Below are 22,209 nucleotides of genomic sequence, written 5' to 3'. Positions count from 1 at the left end.
GTTTAACATGCTTGATTTAGTGGGAATCAACTCTTGGCTGATATGTATTTTTTATGACAAAATGTATTTTTATGAGCTGAAAAAAATTGATGTCTTCATAGCCATTGATTTTAGATTACCATAAAACCTTGTATATAGGTCATATTCCGGTGATCCAAAAGCTGGTTCCCATTAAACAAAAGCTATAAATCACATCTATGGTGTTAGATGTGAGAAAAAAAATGCAAAAAAACTACAAATTTTTAAGGGGCCTAACTGGGCAGAATGAGAAAAGGGGGCAATATATATATATATATATATATATATATATATATATATATATATATATATATATATATATATATATATAGAGAGAGAGAGAGAGAGAGAGAGAGAGAGAGGTGGCAGTTGCTAATTATTGTGCTAACCGGGCTTTCAAAGGGTTTTCCCCATGTATTACTTAAATCTCACCTTTCATGTTAGGAATGATCGATTTACTGGGAAACAACACTTAGATAGTGTTTTTTCGTTGAAAAACATGATTTTTTTAAGCCTTGGATATTTAAGAAAATCTTAGGCCATTGTTTTTTTAAACCTTATAAAACCTATGTATCGGAATCAGATGATCTAAAAGTCGATTCCTATAAAATCAATCATGTAAAATACATTTGTATGGTCAGATTTAAAGAAAACATGGAAAAACCCTTCTAGCACAGCGATTAGTTAGAAAAGTGGTTAGTAGCTACCCTTTACCTTTTTCACACGCACTATATATATATATATATATATATATATATATATGATAGTTTTCAACCATGATACCTTACTGTATACATTCTTGTCTGCATGGATCTGACCACCAAATGATGGATCAACTGTCCATATGTGTTTAGCATGGTTTATTTACAATGTGAGAAGGTTTTATCATGTCTAATACGTTATAAGATCTCAATTTTGAGATATTGAAAATCAACTGCTCACAATTCATGAAAATTGCGGTGGTCTAGAAATGGTGTACGACGTCATATTTCAGTCAACTTTAACACATAGACATAGTAAATAGAACATCCAAATGTTAGATTTTGCATTTGGAGCATAGATCTATGTAATATATATAGTGGTTTAATACCATGATAGCATATGTTGAATCTATATATACATATACGTTTTAACATGGTTTATTTATTATGTTAAAGAGGTTTTATCATATATAAAACACCACAAGGTTCAATTTCTGGCAATGGCTCATAATTCATGAAGACTGGGTGGTTTAAAATGGCATAAAACAGCATATAGGAGCCAACCTTAACACATGAAAATAGTATAAAGAACATGCCAAGCATGATACAAGGGTTAGACTCTGCTTTTGGAGCCGACCAAATTCCATGTGGAACCCCGGCAAGCAAGGATACATCATTGCTGGTGAGCCCGAGGACGATCTTTCAAATACACAGACAGACTAGATCTATGCAAATCAAGTGTGTTCTACCATAAGTGGTGGTGGTTCAACAACCAACCCACCCTACTCTCTCTCAAGTCTGGAAAGGTGCCATTGTGTTCGTTCCCACATGTTTTCGCTTTCATATGCAATCAGGGTTTCCCGTTACCAGTTGACCGATTCCAAATACACCGTTCTCATTATTCTAAAAATAATACCCAATTTAGAGCAATTACACTAGGCAGGCTTCCTTGGCCACTAAGAAAGAAGAATTTGTATTTACACAGCACAATGCAATTGCAGCAGCAGTGGAACAACGAAGAGTATTTATTTTGCCTACTAAGCAGAAGTCATCAGAAATATAATTGCCTGCACTGCACAACATTGGCATCTAACGGGCAATATGGACACTTGAACGTCCGTGTGTTGCTTTTCGACAGTTTAAATATAGATTGCTTGCATAGCACATGCCCGCACGGCAACAGCATTGGCGGGTTCTCCTCATTTCCTTGGTCACGAGAAACTGGGCATACAAAGATGGAGTGGAACTGGAATTCACTACCTAACTCCACCGGAACGGGCAGCTGTTTCAACGTCTGCCACTCCTGCTTCTTGGCAGCCATTACATTTGCGAGCTTGAGCAATGTCGGCAACCCTTGAGTTCCAGAAGCTACAGTCACGTATAGTGGACTCTCATAAGATTGGCCCAACAACCTGCAACACTCCTGAGTGAGTTCTGTTGACAGCTCATTCCAATGAGAAGGTGATAGCAGTTCGGCGTACGGAGAAGAATCTAGCTGGCCGACCCACAGGAGGTACACCATCAACTTCTGGATCTCACACATGTGAACCACTGCAAAAGGGGCAAGGTAGCTCCTAGCATACTTCAATGCCTCGTTCCTGTTTCCCTTCTTGAGTATCTCAACAAACTGCAACCTGTGGAGCTTCAGTTCAAGTGTGGATCCCGTCTGGGACAGATGGTCACGATGGGCGGATACCCATTTCAGAGCTGGCTCAAGGTTCTTTGCTTTTAACTCCTCGATGATTTGATACATCTCAAGGAAGGGGGCCTTAAGGGTGGATGAATCAGACAAGCCAGCCTCAGCTATGAAACAGTCGCCCAGATCAAACAGACCTTGCCTATAAAAGTGTGTGACAATGATCTGATTAATGATTTGCAAGTCAAACTCAACATTTCTATATGACTTTGCTATATCTGGGATAAAAGCCTTTTCAATGAGTTTTGCATATTTGCTGAGCGCAATGTTGAGTTCCTTTTGTGAACCCTCGAGTTGGTTGACTGAGCCAATATCAGTCAACCTCTTGTTGAGTTCTGCAAGGGTGGTTTTGATAGGGCAGACACTTTCTTCAGTGGTCATGGTAGATTGCAGAGTTGCCAAAGACTGTTCAATTTCATGACCCACCTGATCAATTACTTCTTGGGTTTTAGAGGCAGACAACTTCTGCTTCTTGGCAACACGGTCAAATGCATCCTTGATGGTGCTAAGTTCCATAAGAAGTTGATCAAGCCTTCTGGCAAATTCTCTGCAGCATCCCAAAGTTCAGTCATTATTACTTAGAAAACATACATATGTCATCATCAAAAGAAAAGAACATGAAAAGTCAGAATAAGGCAATCTTGATTGTCACTTTCACAATTTGAAATCATGTCCCTTGAGAAGAAAATTCACCCATTAGCAGACAGATACCTAGCACGTGTTCCTAATCTACTGGATTAATACAACAAGATGCTCTTCCTACACGGTACACAATTATAAAAAGGTTATTCCAGGAAACTTGGTCACAACCTTGGACAGCTAATTCACGGATTATGTTATTATTAGGAAACTGACCAATAAAACTACTTGAGCAATTTCCTATACTAAATTTGTTTCAGATCCAGTACGAAACTCTCTGAACATTAGCCATGTTTTGTCTCCACAAGAGCAGAGGAGTCGAGGTTTGCTTCTCACATTCTTCCAAGAACCATTTGCAGCTGCAGAGAGAGAGAGAAAGTAGTGCAGAAGGCAAGTAGATTAAAAAGAGAACAGGTTGGTCAAGGAGATTCAAAAATATCACTTGGAATTTTGAACAAGTTGGTGGGCCCAGACTTAAAGAACCCTGACCAGGTCTAGCTACAATTAATGTTTAGGCCCATCTAGGTCCACTTCCAATCACATATGCATCTGACCAGATCTAGCCATGTAAATTCTACAATTATCTGAATTATGAGTAGGTCCAACAAGTGGTCAATCCCTATAACTTAATCCAGTAAGTTTATTCAAACACAACCTGACAGCCAGCCCTACATATAGCACAAAAAGAATTATTAATTGGAAAATACAATGTCCCTCCAACACTACAGCATCACACCTAAAGCTACACATGGCTAAGAAGCATAAAGATCTATTTGAGAATCATGTGGAGACCACATACAGCGTTCAAGAGAATTAACATCTCCACAACCTCCACCTTCCTTTCCAAAAGACAATAAATTCCTTCCAACATGTTGAGATCAAACCATGCAAGTTTGATCATGTTATATGATAGCCTTCCCCATATTTAACATTACCTTTTGAGTGTTTATTCCCAACATAAAGTAGGGTTATTTAATTTAACGCTAAATTATATTTGAAAACTACATCTTTTCATGAACATAAATGCATCATTGCGCCACCAATCACTGGAAAGGGCCCTTGGGTTATGAAATTTCCTTATGAGAGTAAGGGTTCTTGTAACTCCCCTTGATTTCACCTCTTGCCAGTCTAAACCTGCAGTCTATGACTTTTCTCTCTTTGCAAATTTGCAGGTTGTGGCCCTTGAGAATGAAAGATACTCCCTCCACATCATCAATGTTCTCAATAATTTAAGACAAATCCTTTTGGTCTAAGGAATCACATCCCCCAACGTCAAAGACCCATTAGTCAAACATCTCACAAGTACATAGAGAAGCTCATGCACGAAAAAATATAGAACTAGAAGCTCATGTGCAGAAAAAATCTCCTTAATCATAGGCTCTCTCTATGTCTATATCATGGCCCTTCAAAAGATTTGTCATTTATCCAACTATTATTAAAACAGAAAAAAACTTCTGACTCTTAGATGGACTAAATCCCCTCCCCTCGCATTGCCTTCTCAAACATATGCTCAAGCTTTGGTAGATGTGCAGCTACAACTCGGGCCTGATTCACATAGTATCAGAGCTACTTTTAGTCTATTGACAAGTTTTAATCCACCTCTACTCCTTTTCCCTCTTTTCAACCTATTACTCTCCCTCCTCTTTTCAAAATATTTCCCAAAATCTGTTTCTCCTTCATAAACCTGTTTTTTTCTTCCTCCTTTCTTAAACATATTTCTTTCTTCTTCCATCTTGTTTTCTCTTCACAAAGTTTTGCTTTTCTTTCAAATTCTACTTGCTTTTAATCTTTTGGTAAAAACTTTGTCAAATTCTTTATTTTCTTCCATATTTTCATCCTATTCCTTTTCTTTATAGTTGCATCAGGTGTCATTGCTGACATTATTTGGTACCATCGGCTGGTGCCAGCATATAATAGGTTGATGTCATCTCTCAGCTAGGTTCTCTTTTTGCTGTGTTTTCATCCTTCTCTTATTCTCGTCCTCTTGTACTGACCCTGATTTTCCCTTTTAAGATTGATGAAAAAAGAACAACTTTCATCTGCTTTTTCCAAAGGTGGAAATAAAATTGACCCTATCAAGCTATTTCATCTGGAAGGAAATTATGGTGACATACATCAGATATATGAAGCTTTGGAACCACACTGAAAGTGGAAGTCCACCACTTCAATTGGTTTCTAAAGAGGAATTTTCTCAAGATGGCAAAAAGACTTCTATGGTGTTGATTTGCAACCCAGCCTACGATGATTGGATTGTGAAGGATCAAGAACTCATTAGCTGGATCAGATCAGCTCTTTCAGAGGAAGTTCTCACCCAAGTCATTGATATCTCAATTGCAGTAGAGTTGTGGGATCAGTTAAAGAACTCTTCTGCTCTCGTCTCCTAGGAAAGTTTTATGAATTTGAGAGAAAAATTACTTAATTGCAAAAAGGAAGAAAAACCTGCATCTGAATATCTTGCTAAAATTAAGAGCATATGCTATTAGCTAGACCTCATTCAGCATCTTGTCTCAGATGAAGATAATGTGCATTATGCTTTGCAGTGGTTCAGGTGATGGGCATGAGAGCTTTGTTACTAGTGTGACAACAAAGCTTTTATACCCATCCTTTACTGATTTTAATCCAATGCTTTTGCAATATGAGAGTACGTTTGCTGCCAAAGAAAATTCTATTTCAGGTTCAACGAATAATTCCAATGATGTTTTGGTAACGGGTAGCAATAATGCTAGTAATGGTGGTTATTTTGGTCAAGGAGGAAGAGTAAGAGGTAGAAATAATAACTATAATAATTATAGCAGTCATGGTCATGGCTGTTTTGGAAGGAATAGCAGCAATTATTTTGGTGCACAAGGTGGTGGTCACAATCCCAATAATATTGGTCGCAATAATAATAATAATAATAATAATAATAATAATAATAATGGTGGTGGAAGAGGATATAATAGCAATAGCTATAATAACACGTAAGTCTTTTACCTATGCCTAGTAGCTTTGGAACAATATGTATTAGAGAAATACAGCACGCAGCTCATGCTATTTTTGTGGGCTTCCACATGATAATCATAATAGTCAAAACAAATCCTTTTCAGCCTAGCCAAGCAATGCGTCAAGTATGGGGAATCAAAATCATATTGCAGCCTTGAACGCCTCCATGGATATGGGCATTACTTCATCTTTAAAGCAATTCATTAACAATGGTGCAACAAATAATATTACAAGAAATTCAGGTGTTCTCTCATTCCTTGTCCCTTATCAAGGTAGTGATACCATCATTACTGATGATGGAACTATTCATCCCATCACTTTTGTGGGAAGATTAAATTTTCAATCTCTTGAAAGTAGATCACTATCAGAAATGTTTTATTGGTTCTTAATTTTGTAGAAATCCTACATTTGTTTCTCAAATGCCTTTTGTGTTTACTGCTGTTCATTTTTTCTTGAAGGACAACACATTGTGTGCAATGTTAGTTGCTAAGGATATAATCAGAAGCATGGGCTTGATTATGAAGAAACATTCAGCCTAGTATCTCCATAGCTTTGTCATAGAGTTGGCAACTTTATTAATTGGATGCCAAGAATGCTTTCTTACACGGAGAGTTGAAAGAAAAGGTCTTTCTGGTATTACCATAAGGTTTTAGTGAAGGAAATGCTCATAAATATATACACAAATTAAATAAATCCTTATACTGGCTGAAGCAAGCTTCTATAATGTAGTTCCAGAGTTTCAACAATACTTTTAAAGCAAAAGGTTCGCAAAGGACTGCAATTGACTATTTTCTATTTTTAATATTAAGGGAATAAAGGTATTGTAATTGTTCTTCTTCATGTAGATGACATCACTATAATTGATAATCCCATAGTTACCAGGAAACAAAGTGGATAAGAAAAGTGATGCATGAAGCAGAAGCGGGGAAGCCAGTGTTAAAAAGTTGTATGAAGCGGGAAGCAGAAAGCAGTTGTGAAGCGATTATGCAAGCACATGAAAATTGAAAAGGAAACATATAGAAATCAATATGAAGCATGGGTAGAAGCAAACAAGAAATGACATGAACACAAGTATAAAATGATATAAAACCAACACACAAGCTTGCTATAAAAAATTTATTAGTTTTTTAATATGAAACACATAGGAAGTGAGGGGGAAGCAAATGGGAAGTGATAAGAAATGAGGAAAATGTTAAGCAAAAGAAAATCGATTTGGGAAACTAGGAGGAAGCAGACTTCTCATTAAAGGGAATCGAGTTTCCCATATTTCCAAAGCGGGTTTCCCAAAGCTTTCCCTCCTTTCAGGTAAGCGAAGAGTATCCTGCTTCTGAAGCGAGCTTCCCCATGCAGCAAGAAGCTTCCAGTAACCATGGATAATCCAACTAACCAAATTGATGAGATAAAAAAAAGTTTTTAGAAAATTCTTGATGAAAGACCCGGGGAAATTAAGATATAAATTGGGTTTAGAGATAGACAAATTGGTTGCATAAAAATGTTACAGCAAAAAAATGTGATACATATATTAAAAAGATTTAATATGGCTTCATGTCAGCCTATTATTACTTCCTGTGCCATGAATAAGAAGATCTACAGGTATGAAGGTGAAACAATAAAAGATTCAAAGAGGTACAGAAGCATGGCTGCTGCTATGCAATACCTCACCATCAAGAAACCAAACATTTCATATACAATAAATCAGGTATGTCAACTTATCTATGCTCCAACCACTGCACACATAGAAGCTTTAAAAATGATCATTTGAACATGGTCTTATTACAAACATGACCCAACTAGGATGAACATTCAACCCATTTTGGGATATTCAAATAAAGACTGGGCAGGAGATCCAGACTCAAGGTCCTATTTTGGATTTTGTGTTTATTTAGGATTCATGATTCCCTTTCTTTTATAGCTTCGACTAAGAATATCTAATAGTGGTTAAAAAAACTTCATATGATACTCATCTTTCAATGGGATGATTCTCTCTTGTTAACCTCCTTAAGTGCTGATCCTTCTGGTACCTTACCATCCATGCTAGCTACAACTGAAACTATTGGCATATTCTGCATTTCTTGAGTTGAAATATCTCTCCTTCTGTACACCTAAAAATACTTCCCTTTAACTTGCAACTCTTCGGTCACTCTCCTTGCATTTTCACTGAAGTATCCTTCATGTTCACTATTTTCAGCCAAATCATCTTTTTGTGTGGAACTGATAACAATTGTACTTTTGGCACTTAGGTGGCTGCTGTCTTCTATAAAATATTTCACAAAATCTTCACTTGGATTAGCTGCGCTGTTGTTTTTGTGGATGCTGCCCAATTTTTTGCTTATGAAGAACAGCTCGTCATCACTTTTCCATTGTTGATTTCTTGCTACAAGAAACTTTGCAGAAGAATACATAGTATTCCCATCATAGTGCGTCTAGAAATAAAGACTTGTCCCAGCTTTGGTGAATAACATCGATATCCTTTGTACCCTTTGTAAAAATATCTTCAAAGAGATAATTGTGCACAAGGGCACTAGGTCTTCAATATGCAATGTGTGCACAAAGGCACAAAATGAGAACTTGAAACAAGTGTGCACAAAGGCACAACACATAAATGAGACCACAAATGCTCAAAGGCATACAAAATAAAAGAAATCTTTATTGAGATGAATAGTAGCTTTTGCTAAAAAGCTTAAACAATATAAAGGGGGTTCACCCCTATATAAGGAGCAAAGGAGGGGCTCCAAAGTAGATGTTGGAGCCTCCAACAACGGTTAGAAATCTAGCCGTTGGAGGGGTCCCAACGTCAATTTGTGGGGCCCCTCAAAAATGAAAAGAAGAAAAGAAAAAAAGAAAAAGAATAAATTACAAACATATTCAAAAAGATGAATATGCACAAAAGGAAGAGAAAAGACAGAATTACCCTTATCGGGTATTACAAAATAAATACACTTATATATATATATTTATTTTAACACCCCCCTCAAGCTTACGCTGTAATGACCAAAAGTTTGCCAAGGAGAAAATGGAAGCGCGGTGAACACAATGCCTTAGTGAAAAAATCAGCTAGTTGATATTCCGATGTCACATAAAGCAGATCAATGACATTCTTTAGATATTTTTCTCTAACATAGTGACAATCCATCTCGATATGCTTCGTGCGCTCATGAAAAGTGTGATTCTTTGCAATATATATAGCACTCTTGTTGTCGCAGTATAGCTTTGTAGGCCCTTGAACACTAACCCCCATATCTTTCAGTAACTGTTGAATCCAAACAATTCCCATGGTGGTAGTTGTCATGACTCGATACTCAGCTTCCATGAAAGATAACGACACTTTCTGTTGTTTCTTGCATCTCCACGAAACCAAAGATTCTCTTAAAAAGACACAAAAACCAGTGGTGGAGTGACGATTATTTTGGTCACCTCCCCAATCAGAATCAACGTAAGCAATTAAATTTAACTCAGAGGACGAAGATAGAAATACCCCCTTATTTATGGATCCCTTCACATATTTGATGATTTGAAGCACAACACTTATATGAACTGTTGTAAGTGCATGTTGGAATTGACTTGCGATATGCACTACATGGAAGATATTTGGCCTGATAATACTAAGATACATTAATGAACCAACAAGTTGCCTGAAAGAAATAGGATTTTCTAGAAAAATCCCATCATCAATCTTCATTTTTGTTCCTACTACTTCAGGAGTATCACAAGTTTTGTCATCTAAAATGCCTGACCTGTCAATGATCTCACAAGCAAGTTTAGTTTGAGACAAAAAATACTTCCTGTGAGAATAGACAACTTCAATGCTCAAAAAATATGTCAGAAATCCTAAGTCTGACATTTCAAATTTTTCGGTTAGAGTAGATTTGATACTTTTGATCCCTATTGCATCATTCCCTTTGATTAACATATCATCAACATATAATAACAAAATTACAATACCTGCATCAGAGTTCTTGACAAATAGAACAGTGTCAGTGTAACATGAGACAAAACCATTTTCTACCATTACACTGGTAAATCGACCATACCAAGCCTTAGGAACTTGCTTCAATCCATAAAGAGCTTTTTGAAGACGAAGACCTTTACCTTTAGGTACATTCATACCCGGCGGAGCATCTATATAGACTTCCTCATGTAAATCTCCATTTAAAAAGACATTTTTAACGTCCATTTGATATATATTCTATTTTTTAATAGACGCAATTGTGATTAGGCACCTAACAGTAATCATTCGTGCAACCGGGGCAAAGGTTTCATCGTAATCAACACCATATTCTTGATTATACCCCTTAGAAACAAGACGGGCTTTATATATCTCAAGAGACCCATCATTTTTTATTTTAACTTTGAAAACCCACCTACATCCTATGATTTTCTTTTCTTTGGGCAAAATCTTGGAATTCTCAAGTTTTGGCTTTCCTAAGGGCTCTAAGTTCATTATCAATTGCCTCCCTCCACTCTATCATTTTATTGGCTTCTTAAAAAAATTTAGGTTTTATATAAGAATGAATAGCACTAAGGCATGCTCGATATTTAGGCAAGAAGGATTCATAGGAAATAAATCTAGAGGGATTTTTTCTAATTCTCTCGGTTCTACGAGAGTTATTTAAAGAGAAAGATTCACTAGATTCACTGTATTTTTCAATTGCACTTTTAAAGTTATTTTTATCTCTATGTATATAAGTAATAGGCTCACTAGATGTTCTTTCCTCTATGTGAGGATCAGTAGGTTGATAGGAAGGATGGTTGTCTATATTTTCTTTTTCACTAAACTCATTGAATTTATCATCACTAGAAATATCATCTCTAGATAGTAACTCAAACAAGAAAGAGTAATCCATATTCTCTTTATGGGATTCATCCTTCTCAAAACCACTAACGTTTTCTAAGAAAGTCACATTCCTAGAAACATATAGTTTGTCGTCCTTAACATCATAGCATCTAAATCCTTTTTGAGTTTTTGAATATCCAAGAAAAACACAAGGAATAGCTTTTGATGAGAGTTTGTCATTTTTGTCGGTAAGGACAAAACATTTACATCAAAAAAATTTTAACCTATTGTAGTCGGGTTCCTTTTGGTATAAAATTTCAAAAGGTGAAGTTTTGTTTAAATTTTTTGAAGGAAGGCGATTTATAAGATAAACGGATGTAAGAGTTGCCTCGGCCCAAAAACTTTTTGGAATGTTTTGAGAAATGAGTAAAGTTCTAGTTGTTTCAATAATATGCCTATGTTTTCTTTCGGCTAGACCGTTTTGTTATGGTGTTTTTGGGCAAGATCTTTGATGAACTATTCCATGGCTTTCAAGATAATTTTTAAAATCATTTGAAAGATACTCTCCTCCGGAATCGGTTCTAAAGGTTTTTAAGTCACCATTAAATTGATTTTTGATAATCATATGATATGTCTTAAACGATGCAAAAACTTCATACTTATGTTTAAGGAAGTATATCCAACAAAATCTTGAATAATCATAAACAAAAATAACATAGTAAGCAAATCCTCCCTTAGATACTACGGGTGTCGGTCCTCATACATCCAAGTGCACAAGTTTAAAAGTTTTTTTTGTAAACATAGATCTTTGTTCAAAAGGCAAGCTTCTCATTTTTCCAAGAATGCAATCATTACAATTGAAATTACTTTTAAAGAGATCCTTAACAAAATGCAAATAAGAAAGCTTGACGACATTGGGATGTCCAAGTCTTTTATGTCAAATATTTATATTTTTATATTGGGCAATATTACAAAAAGAATGTTTTGGAATTTGTAGAAACTCCATACAATAGACATCTCCTTTTCTAGAGCCTTTCCCAATCAACTTTTTGGACCGGCGATCCTGTACCCAACATTTATTTGATGAGAACTTAACATCACATCCATGGTCCGAGAGTTGAGAAACCGAAAGCAAGTTTAAATTCAATTGTGGTATAAATCTAACTTTTGGAATAAAGAAATCTTGTTTTTCAAAATTTCTAACTCCCTTGATTTCAAGAGAAGCACCATTAGCAGTTGAAACAAATGATGGAAAAACATTTTTTGAAAATTTGAAAAGTGCACAAAAGTTTGGAGTCATATGGAAAGATGCTTCCGAATCTAAGAGCCAAGAAATCTTACCGGGAAAAGAAGACATAGCGGCACCGGAGATGGACCCTTTGAGGAAAGGTTGAAGAGTCTCCACGATTTGACTTAAGGACAATGCCCCATTATTGAAAGTAGATGGATTTTCTTCTCTTTATGGTTGAAATGTAGTAGACATAGCTACTTTCTTCTTCCACTTAGGACAAACCGGCTTAATGTGTCCCGGTTCTTTACAAAAGTGACAATTGATTTTTCCATACTCCCTTCCTTGATTTCATTTTTACTTTGTCCTCTTTCTTCTCTTTGATTTTGATCTTTGTTGAAATGAGGAGGCTTATATGACTTTAAATTGATTTTAGGTCTAGAGACGGCATAAGCACCTTCATTTTCATCTTTGTTTGAAGGTAATGGCAAGAACACTTGAGTTTGATTTACTCATTCCCAAACGAATCTTCTCTCCACTTAATTTGGTAAGAACATCTTCGAGAGGAGGAGAAGTAAAAGAGGATAGGAGAGAAGACCTTATTTGTTCAAATTCGGGCCTAAGCCCATTCAAAAAGTTAAAGAATCAGTCCTCTTCTAATTGTTTGTGGCGAAGCTCAATGGCTTCTCCACTTCACTTAGGTTCGAGCATAACAAGCTCATCCCAAATAGAAGACAATTCAACGAAATACTCTCTAATGATCATTTCGCCTTATTGAAGAGTCAAAGCACTCTTTTGAAGATAATACTTGTGAGATAAATCTTTTGAGGTATACATCCTCTCAAGATATTCCCACACTTGAGACGCTTTTTTGAATTTTAAAATATTTGCATTGATCCTTGTCTCAACCGAAGAAAAGATCCAAGATAGGATTTTGTAGTTTTTCATCTCCCACTCTTCATGTTTTTTGCTATATTCCTCAAGAGCTTTTGTTCTTTCTTCTCCATCAAGAATTTTTATTTCTTCTTTTTCAACCATCGTAATCTTTGGCTCTGGTTCCGGCATTGAACCTTAGATGTAACCCCAAGGTCCCTTACCTTTGATGTGTGCTTTCATATTTTTGGCCCAAACATGATAGTTTGACTCATTGAGCTTAAAGCCAAGAGAAAAGTGAGAATTTTTTTCCGCCATGGAGAAGTTTATGAGAGAGAAAAACTTTAATAATAGAGGCTCTTACCACAAAAGGTCTTCTAAGCTCACTTGATGAGAGGTATTGCACTTAGAAGTAAATTGCAAAAGCTCTCCGTGCAAAGAATGAAAGATTGAGAGAGTACACACTTTTCGAGGCAACCACCGGAGTATGACAAAACACAAGCTATTCTTATATCAACATTGCTCTGATACCATATAAAAATATCTTCAAAGAGATAATTGTGCACAAGGGAACTAAGTCTTCAATATGCAATGTGTGCATAAAGGCACAAAATGAGAACTTGAAACAAGTGTGCACAAAGGCACAACACATAAATGAGAACACAAATGCTCAAAGGCATACAAAATAAAAGAAATCTTTATTGAGATGAATAGTAGCTTTTGCTAAAAAGCTTAAACAATATAAAGGGGGTTCACCCCTATATAAGGAGCAAAGGAAGGGCTCCAAAGTAGACGTTGGAGCCCCTCCAATGGTTAGAAATCTAACAGTTGGAGGGGTCCCAACGTCTATTTGTGGGGCCCCTCAAAAATGAAAAAGAAGAAAAGAAAAAAAGAAAAAGAATAAATTACAAACATATTAAAAAAGATGAATATGCGCAAAGGAAAGAGAAAAGACAAAATTACCCTTATCGGGTATTACAAAATGAATACACTTATATATATACATATTTTAGCACCCTTCCTAATAACCAATGAAAATACATCATTCAACTTTGAAGATCAAGTTTCCTTCTCTGGGAGATATCAACATCACGGTCAGTTCCAGTTCTGTGATATGCCTATGTTTTCTTTCAACCACTCCATTTTGTTGTAGTGCGCAAAGATATCAAACATGTCTTATTCTAATGTCCCTTAGGTAGTTTTGAAAAGCATATAAAGCATATTCTCCTCCACCATCACTTTGAAGAAACATAATGAATTTCTTATAATGTTTTTCAACAAATATTTTGAGATCTCTAAAGGTTTCATACACATCCTTTTAATTTTTCAAAAAATATAAATACATATATCATGAATAATTATCAACAAACACAATGTAATATTTTGATCCTAACAAAGACAATAAGAGTAGCTTTCCACACATCGGTATGAATTAATTAGAACATAGAAAATCTTTCGTCATTGGAAATAAAAGGCAATTGGGCATGTTGTCCAAGATGGCATCATAAAAAACCACATTATTCAAGAGATCTACTAACAATAAATGAATCCTTTATTAAACAAATACTTCAACGACTTAAAACTAAAATGACCCAATCTATGATGTCACACATTGGCATTGAACCTAGCAACGGAACCACTAACAGGAGTAATACGAATCTGGATTTTCTTGAAAGCATCATCAATCACGGTGCAGCCTCCAAACGCACATGGTTCTCATGATGATATCCTTAAACAAAACATGGCTAGGAGTAAACACAAAGAACGGTATTCTCCTTAGACATTTGAGACAATATAATGTTTTTACAAAAATTGGGAACCAAAATACATTTTTGATAATGACAAGACTTTCAGGGAAATATAAATAAACTTTTTTATATATGTAATGGGATGAATAGCCCCATCATTTGTAATGATAGCAATGCTACCTTGATAAGGAATAAGGGACGAAAAAATACTTGAATTCCCAACAATGTGATTCACAGCTCCACTATCAACGAACCATCCTAAAGAAGATGTTATAACTAAATCGTTCATGGAGGCATTCAAGATTCACAACACTTGGAGCACTGCTTGATTGAGATGAAAGGGTAGCATTTCTTATTATTCTGATTATCACACACAAATCAGTAACAATGGCAAAGGGCAACATTATTCTTCTGATATAATTATTCCCATAACCTCCAGGAATAGGTAGAAGGCCTAGAACAATATTATTAATATAAAACTATTGTTATATGCTCTTTCACCACCTTGCATATTATTGTTCACTCCTCGGTTTGTGCTAGGAAAAGAGAAACCGACATCTCTAACACCAAAATAATTGTTATTTTTGTCACATCGAGGATGATTGCAGTTACTATAACTATTCCTTCCTCTTCCTACTCAACCAAAATACCCAGCATTATTGGTATTATTGGTTCTCGTTACCAAACTCCTCATTAGGATTATCTAGAGAACCAAAACTACATTTCTTTTTGGCAGTAAAGATACTTTTGTATTGCAAAAGCATAGGTCTAAGTTCAGCAAAAGACGAGTATAGAAGTTTCCTCATCATGCTTGTAACAAAATTTTCCTATCAAAAGATATTTAGACATAGACTTCTCTTCCTTTTTATAGTTAACCAATTCTTCTTTTAAATTCACAAGACATGCCTGGGAGACTTGCATGTATGAATTCTTCAACTTGTTCCACAACTATGAGGCAATGCTAATGTCAATCACTTGTGTGAGAACTTCTTCTGATAAGGCTGAGTTAATCCAGCCAATAAGACCCTAATCCTTCACGATCCAATCATCATAACTTGGATTGTGAATGACAACTGTCAAAGGGGTTGCCATCTTAAGTACTCTCCTCTTTAGATATTAATTGTGGAGGATTATTGCCTTCAATATGATTCCAAAGCTTCATATATCTGATCTAAGGAATCATGATACCTTTCTAAATAAAATTGTTTGGTGGGGTCAAGTCAATTTGGTCCCACCTTAGAAGAAGGGAGATTAGACCTATTGTTTGAGTCCATCTCAAACTAGATAAAGATAACCACTTGGAGGCCATAAACAAGAGTAGCATATAGGATTTGGAAAACAAATAACAGAAAATAGAAGAAGAAGATAATCAAAATAAAAGAAAGAATCAGCTGAAGGATGACATTAGCCTACAACTAGCTGATGTCAGCCTTGCATTGTACAGTAAGGTTGATGTCAGCAATGGCAACGGGTGTAGTTGGATAGGAACAAAAGAAAAAGAAAGATGAGAAGGGAAGGGTTTTAGAATACGTAGAAAGAAAGAGGAGTATGTTTAAAGAAAATATAAGTAAAGAGAGATAAGAAAGACAAGCACGGACAAGTAGTAGGTTAACAGAAGTTTTAGGAAAAGGTTTAACAGAAGAAAGACATAATAGGAGCATGTTAAAGAAAGAAAGAGGATCAAGATCAAGATAGAAGAAAAGGAATGGTACTCAAACCTCTCAATAAGATATCAATTGCTATGATACCATGTCAATCAAGACAATATTCAGCTGCATGTGAAACGAGGCGAAACTCACACATGAAGAAGGAATAGAAGGCACGAGACCTGGTCATGACCATCAAGATTTTCATGATGGGAGGAGGCCAATCCCATTATAACTTTTTTTTTATATAAGCAGCCCTAGTAGGGTGAGTTACAAAAGAGTTCTATCCACGATATAAATGACAATAACATATCAACGAATAAATAAATTACAATGATACCCATAAGTTGACACCAATAAGGAAATGGTGAGAAAATCCTTGGCTCAAAAACTAATAACTTCTATATAATAGAGTCTTCAATTATAGGCCTAAACATGAAAGCAAAGATGCTCACGCCAAGGAACTGAATTTCCTAACTAATCCTATCAACGAATAAATTGACACCAATAAGGATACAGGAGAAACATTGTGATCCAAGAGCATAGAGAATCCTTAAAACAAAATAAATAGTTGCCCAGAGTGTGGTTTATGTCAATCACTTAGTTTTTGGAAACCATAATATGCTTGGAAGAATGATAAGAAATGCACAGATGGAGCTTATCTATAATCACTCCTCATCAACATTCTGTCAAAATATAATAGATCCATATGAATCCCTTTTTTCTTTTCTTCAATATAAAAATTCTTGATAAAATAGAGGCACTCCAAAATGCCACTCAAACAGCCTCCCAAGCAATCCGACAACGCAACCATTTTATGATCAAAATGAAATTTATATGATATGAAATCAATTGGAGGAAAGACAGGTTTCCTACCTACTGGTGTGCAAACTACAAAAGATAATAATAACTACAATCAAATTAAAGGAGTCAACAGAGACATGAAATCAAATTGTTCATAATTTGTGGTTCTTTTTTAAAGGATACTCTATTATATTTCCCCGAAGCTTTATGGTATGATGCATAAGTTTAATACCTTGATGGCATAATTTTAGATATCTCCTTTGGTCAATGTTTCAAAAAATACCCATATATTATCTATATGAAAGACTTTTCTACTTAGATTGGCATTGATATCATACCATCATTGGTATGGAACTGATTGTTCACAATGTCATAACTATTGTGATTGTGTTAGCACTTAACAAAAAAAAACCTTTGATTTGTAATACATGTTATAATATATGTATCAATTGTTTCACAAATTCTAGTTATTTCAATGCTTGGTGTCAAAAGTAAGCTTACTATTCACAAATATCATTTCAATTGAAATTTTACACATTATTGTTTTTTAATGTTTTCTTGCATGTATTTTTCACGTTATTCTTTTAAATCCAGCAATCTGGATAATTTTAATAGACTAATGTGTATATTAAATACTTACTACTGACATGTGCCTGGTTAGAGGCTCCTAGTTGATCTAGCACTGATTGACCGACTAGGCGAGGGCTAGGTCAACAAAAAGTGGGAAGTAATCACCCTTCATCTAGATGGCAAGGAGATAGTTTCCCTTTTTTTTTAACAACATATAAAAGAGGAAGAGGGGGTGCAAAACCCTACTCTCTCTCTCTCAACGAAGGGGCAATAGTTATTTTCTTGAATTCTTGAATTGCAATTGTTATTTTCTCAAATCCTAGATGAATCATGAAGTTGGGAACCGGGTTAGGTTTTTTATTAGTGTGCTGAAGGGTAGCTTTGTGTTTGTCTATATATTACTATCTTCAGCTTTAAAGGAACTAAAGAAAGAGACATTTTGATCCTTGAAACATAAGTGCAAATAAAAGCATCATGATCCTTTTCATTGGTAATCGTAATTTCCTAATCTTCAAAGCACAGTTTCCGTCATTGGTAGTACAATTCCCAATATACAAGAATCAATCCCCAAAACTTTATACATTGCAACTCCAGATCGTGCATGTGATTTCATCTTCAGAAGTGGCTTCCGGGGAAGAGCTTACAAGCCTATACAAAACCTTTTGGGAACATGCCCTTGCCAAAAAAAATCCGAGAAAACGAAAATGAAAAAGAAGGAAAGGCAGAAAACAGAAAGTCTTTACAACCCACTGGAAAGCAAAGGAAAACAATATTCAAACAATCATACTACGCATACAACAACAAAAAGGGGGAGAATAAAAGGAAGATGGTAAAGGAGGGGATCCAATTTTTTTTCTTTTTTTCTTTTTTTCTTTTTTTGTGGAAAAAAAAGGTGGGGAAGAGATGAGGGAAACAAACCTTGCGATGCTCGCTTAGGGCTTAACAAAAGGAGAATCCGCTGCGACTCACGGAATCGCACCGCAGACCTTTCACGACTCGGGATGAGAGAGAGAGAGAGAGAGAGAGAGAGAGAGAGGAGGGGCGACGGTGAGGGACCAAGAAGACGTTCGGATGAGAGAGAGAGAGAGAGATTTTCTTTGTCTAATTGGCCCCCAAGTTTTTATAATAATTCATTAACCCACCTAAAACTAAAATAGAAAATATGGATGGCCTCCATCAATCTTTGACATTAAACTTATGGCACCGCCTCAATATACGTTTGAAAAATTAGAAAGTTATCAGTCTGAGTTCGAGACGGCTTGTTTATATATATATATATTGTTTTAGAGCTAGAAAATTAGAATTAAAAAAAAATGTAAAATATATCCAAAATATATTTCTTGCTGCTAAACGAGCAACATGAGTCGAGCCATGAACAACTCGGCTTGTTTCTCAACCCTAGGTAAGGGACGGTGGTGCCTCACTCTTAGTTGAGGGAAAGGTCGAGGTTGGATCAAGGCCGAGCCAGGGTCGACCCTAATATTCCCATATAAGTAATAATCATGTTTGAGTCTGAATTTGGATAGACAGCAAAAAAAAAACATATTATACAAATTACGGATTTGAAATTCTCGAATCTGAGCCTAAGTTAGCTTATTAACAAGTTAGATCAGTGTCAGATCAGATTGGCTTGTTGAAATCCGTTCAGAATTTGTATTTATCATTTTTTTATTTCTGAAAAAAAGATGTCCAAAAGTAATGGTTATCTAAGCTGCTTTTCAAACCAGAGCGGTAGAAGTTTGAGCCCCATCAGCATATTTTGGCCATTTTGCACTTAGGGTACCTTACGTGCATAATCCAATTGGATATTTGGGTGGATTGTTCTTTCATCATGCGTGGCGAGCATCCAACCCGCTTTAACAGGGTGGTCGTATCTAAATATGAATTTGTCAAGTGATATTTTTCATTTGCATCCTTGAATTTTGTGTAGAACCCAATATTTTGGATCTTGATGTATCAGATACTCTAAGGGTACATTTGGTTGATCTCATGTTATTTGGAATCACATGAGATTTAAAAAGTGAATCTCATTAAAACAAAAAAAAAAACAAATGCATATTTTTTTTAACAAAAAATCCAAAACAAATATCATAAAAAGTGAATTGACACAAAACCTTAAAAATAAAAACTGACTTTCTCATGAGATTTTAAAAATGAATCTCTTTTAAACAATATTTTTACTTTTAAAAAACACAACAAAACGTACCTTAGAATTGAATGTACTTTTTTTAGGAGTGACTCTAGATTTGATTGTCAACAGTCTTACTTTAAGATGATGGTGCATAGGCTTGGGTTATGGACAACTATTTTAGGGGTTTGATATGAAAAGCAATTTGTTTGGAGATCAATGTGGGTCATGTCATCTTGGATCTGGTATGCTCTCAAAGAAAGAAGAATCATGAAACTACAATCGTGAAGGATAAAGAAAGATGTGTCCTTCCTAATGAAGGTTTTAAAGAAAGGAAAGTCTTGAAGGAAGACTCTTAGAAGCAAACTCATCATATTGTTGCTATTAGTTCTTGTAAAAAGGAAAAGATTAACTGTATCCATGAGAAAATTTTTATAAATAGAAGGCAACCTTCTCTAAAAAAAAAAGTGTAAGGATTTCTGTCATGGATGTAGATTGAGCCTAACTGAACCACGTTAATTATTGTGCATGCATATGTGTTTACGTGTGCTTGCTTGTGATTCCCTATACTTTCATGGTATCAAAGCACTGAACCTCATTGGCAGCCATGGAACTAAGGTTCCGCGAAAATTCAAAGAGAACTCAACCGAGTTCAACCTTGAGTATTTAGAATGGTTGAGGCGTGACCAACTGTTGCTTAGTTGGTTAATATATATCTTCCTTGATTGAGGTTGTCCACAGTCAAGTTATTGGCTTAAATTCTTCGCATGCTGTGTGGAATGCTCTTAGGGTGTCATATGCTACCTTGTCTCGATCTTGGATAAAGAAGGAAACAAGCATTATTCAAGAGTACTTCTAGAAAGCTAAGAACATTGCTCACCAGTTAGTCGTGGCTAGTAAACTGGTTTTTGAAGAAGACTTAGAGATGTATCTTTTAAAAGGTCTTCCAAACGAATATATTGCCTTTAAGATCTCCATGGAAACCAGAAGCTAACCTTTTACTCTTGATGAGCTTTATGGTTTGTTGTTCATACAAGAGTCTCGGATTAGCATCAGAGAAGATGGTGCATTTGAATCTATGTCACATGCTGCCAATGTCGTGATATGATAGTCTAATAACATAAGGGGATTTCCTAATCGTAGTAAGAGAGGCAACACATTTAGAGGTAGAAGTTATGGATCATATGTTGTTTTGGCCAAGAGAGAGGACAACTATGGTTGGTGTGCCAACTATGTGAAAAGTTGGGTCATGCTGCTAGATAATGCTACCAGCTTTCATCCTATGCCCAAGTAAAGTCTAATTCCCCTCAAGCATATAATGTGACCCCTCATGCTGGTATCAGAGATAATAACTAGTACCCTGATTCAGGGGTCACTCACCATATGACATGATTTAAATAACCTTTTCATTAATGCTGAATATCAAGGACAAGAATGTTAGAGATAAGGTAAAGGGAAAAAACAACTTTTAAAGGTTGTGATCTTTGCCAATGAGGTTGACGACCTCAAGATAAAACTGAATGAGTTGCCCGTTTCTATCCATATAATTGATCCTCAATAGATGATTTCATAAATTACCTTGTATAAATGTTTGTTTTGTAGATTTACTTTTCAGTTTTTGTATTCTGTTTATAATCCCTAAAATCATAGAAAATCCCAACTTGTATAAAGTCATATACAAGAGTCGTTATACTGATCAATGAGAGTTCAATATTCATTCTGGCTTTCTTATCATTGTTGATAACCATTTTAACATGGTATCATAGCAAAGGTCGTCCTGACCATTGTGTTGCGTAAGATCAACTGTGATTTAGTCCAACTACTTTAGCAAAGTTCCTTTCTTTCACGAACAAGCTGTTCAAATCACCATTCGTGAATCTGCTGATTTCAACATCAGCACAACACTTGATTTTTTTGCAGAAGAGTGCTCTGGTTGATGTCAAATTGCATGTTTCAATGGCTTCAGAAAATCTAAAGATGAATAGCCATGAGGGAGATGCATCAGCAGATTCGATCATCAATCCATTCTTCCTACACCACTCAGATAATCCAGGTACCGTATTAGTATCACAACTCTTAACTGACGAAAATTATCTGACCTGAAAACAAGCGATGTGCATGGCTTTGAGTGCCAAGAACAAGCTCGGTTTTGTCGATGGCTCGATCCCAAAGCCCAATAGTGCTTCTGCTTCATTTGTGGCTTGGCAAAGATGCAACAACATGGTTCTTTCATAGATCTTAAATTTAATCCACAAAAAATTGTCCTCCAATGTCATATATTCGAACACTGTGTTTAATGTCTGGATAGAACTCTATTATCGGTTTTTTCAGTCCAATGTATCACACATTTATCAATTCCAGTTTGATATTATCAATCACAAGCAACTCCAATCATCACTTGT

The 22,209-nt window shown here is 35.7% G+C and overlaps 1 protein-coding gene across 1 annotated transcript; it reads right to left on the bottom strand.

The window, feature by feature from the left end:
* Positions 1–1,591: 1,591 nt before the first annotated feature.
* LOC149813441 (protein RMD5 homolog) lies at positions 1,592–18,697 on the bottom strand. The gene is made up of 2 exons (XM_089991346.1): positions 18,598–18,697; positions 1,592–2,962 (listed from the first exon to the last, which is right to left on the bottom strand). The coding sequence occupies exon 2, from the start codon at positions 2,929–2,931 to the stop codon at positions 1,771–1,773; it is 1,161 nt and encodes a 386-aa protein (XP_089847472.1). The 5' UTR covers positions 2,932–2,962; positions 18,598–18,697; the 3' UTR covers positions 1,592–1,770.
* Between the last annotated feature and the right edge of the window lie 3,512 nt (positions 18,698–22,209).

This window comes from Nuphar pumila, chromosome 16, assembly GCF_984573655.1.
Source record: "Nuphar pumila chromosome 16, dmNupPumi1.hap1.1, whole genome shotgun sequence".
Taxonomy (NCBI): domain Eukaryota; kingdom Viridiplantae; phylum Streptophyta; class Magnoliopsida; order Nymphaeales; family Nymphaeaceae; genus Nuphar; species Nuphar pumila.
Note: the sequence above shows the minus strand (reverse complement) of the source record. Positions and strands in the feature narration are given on the sequence as shown.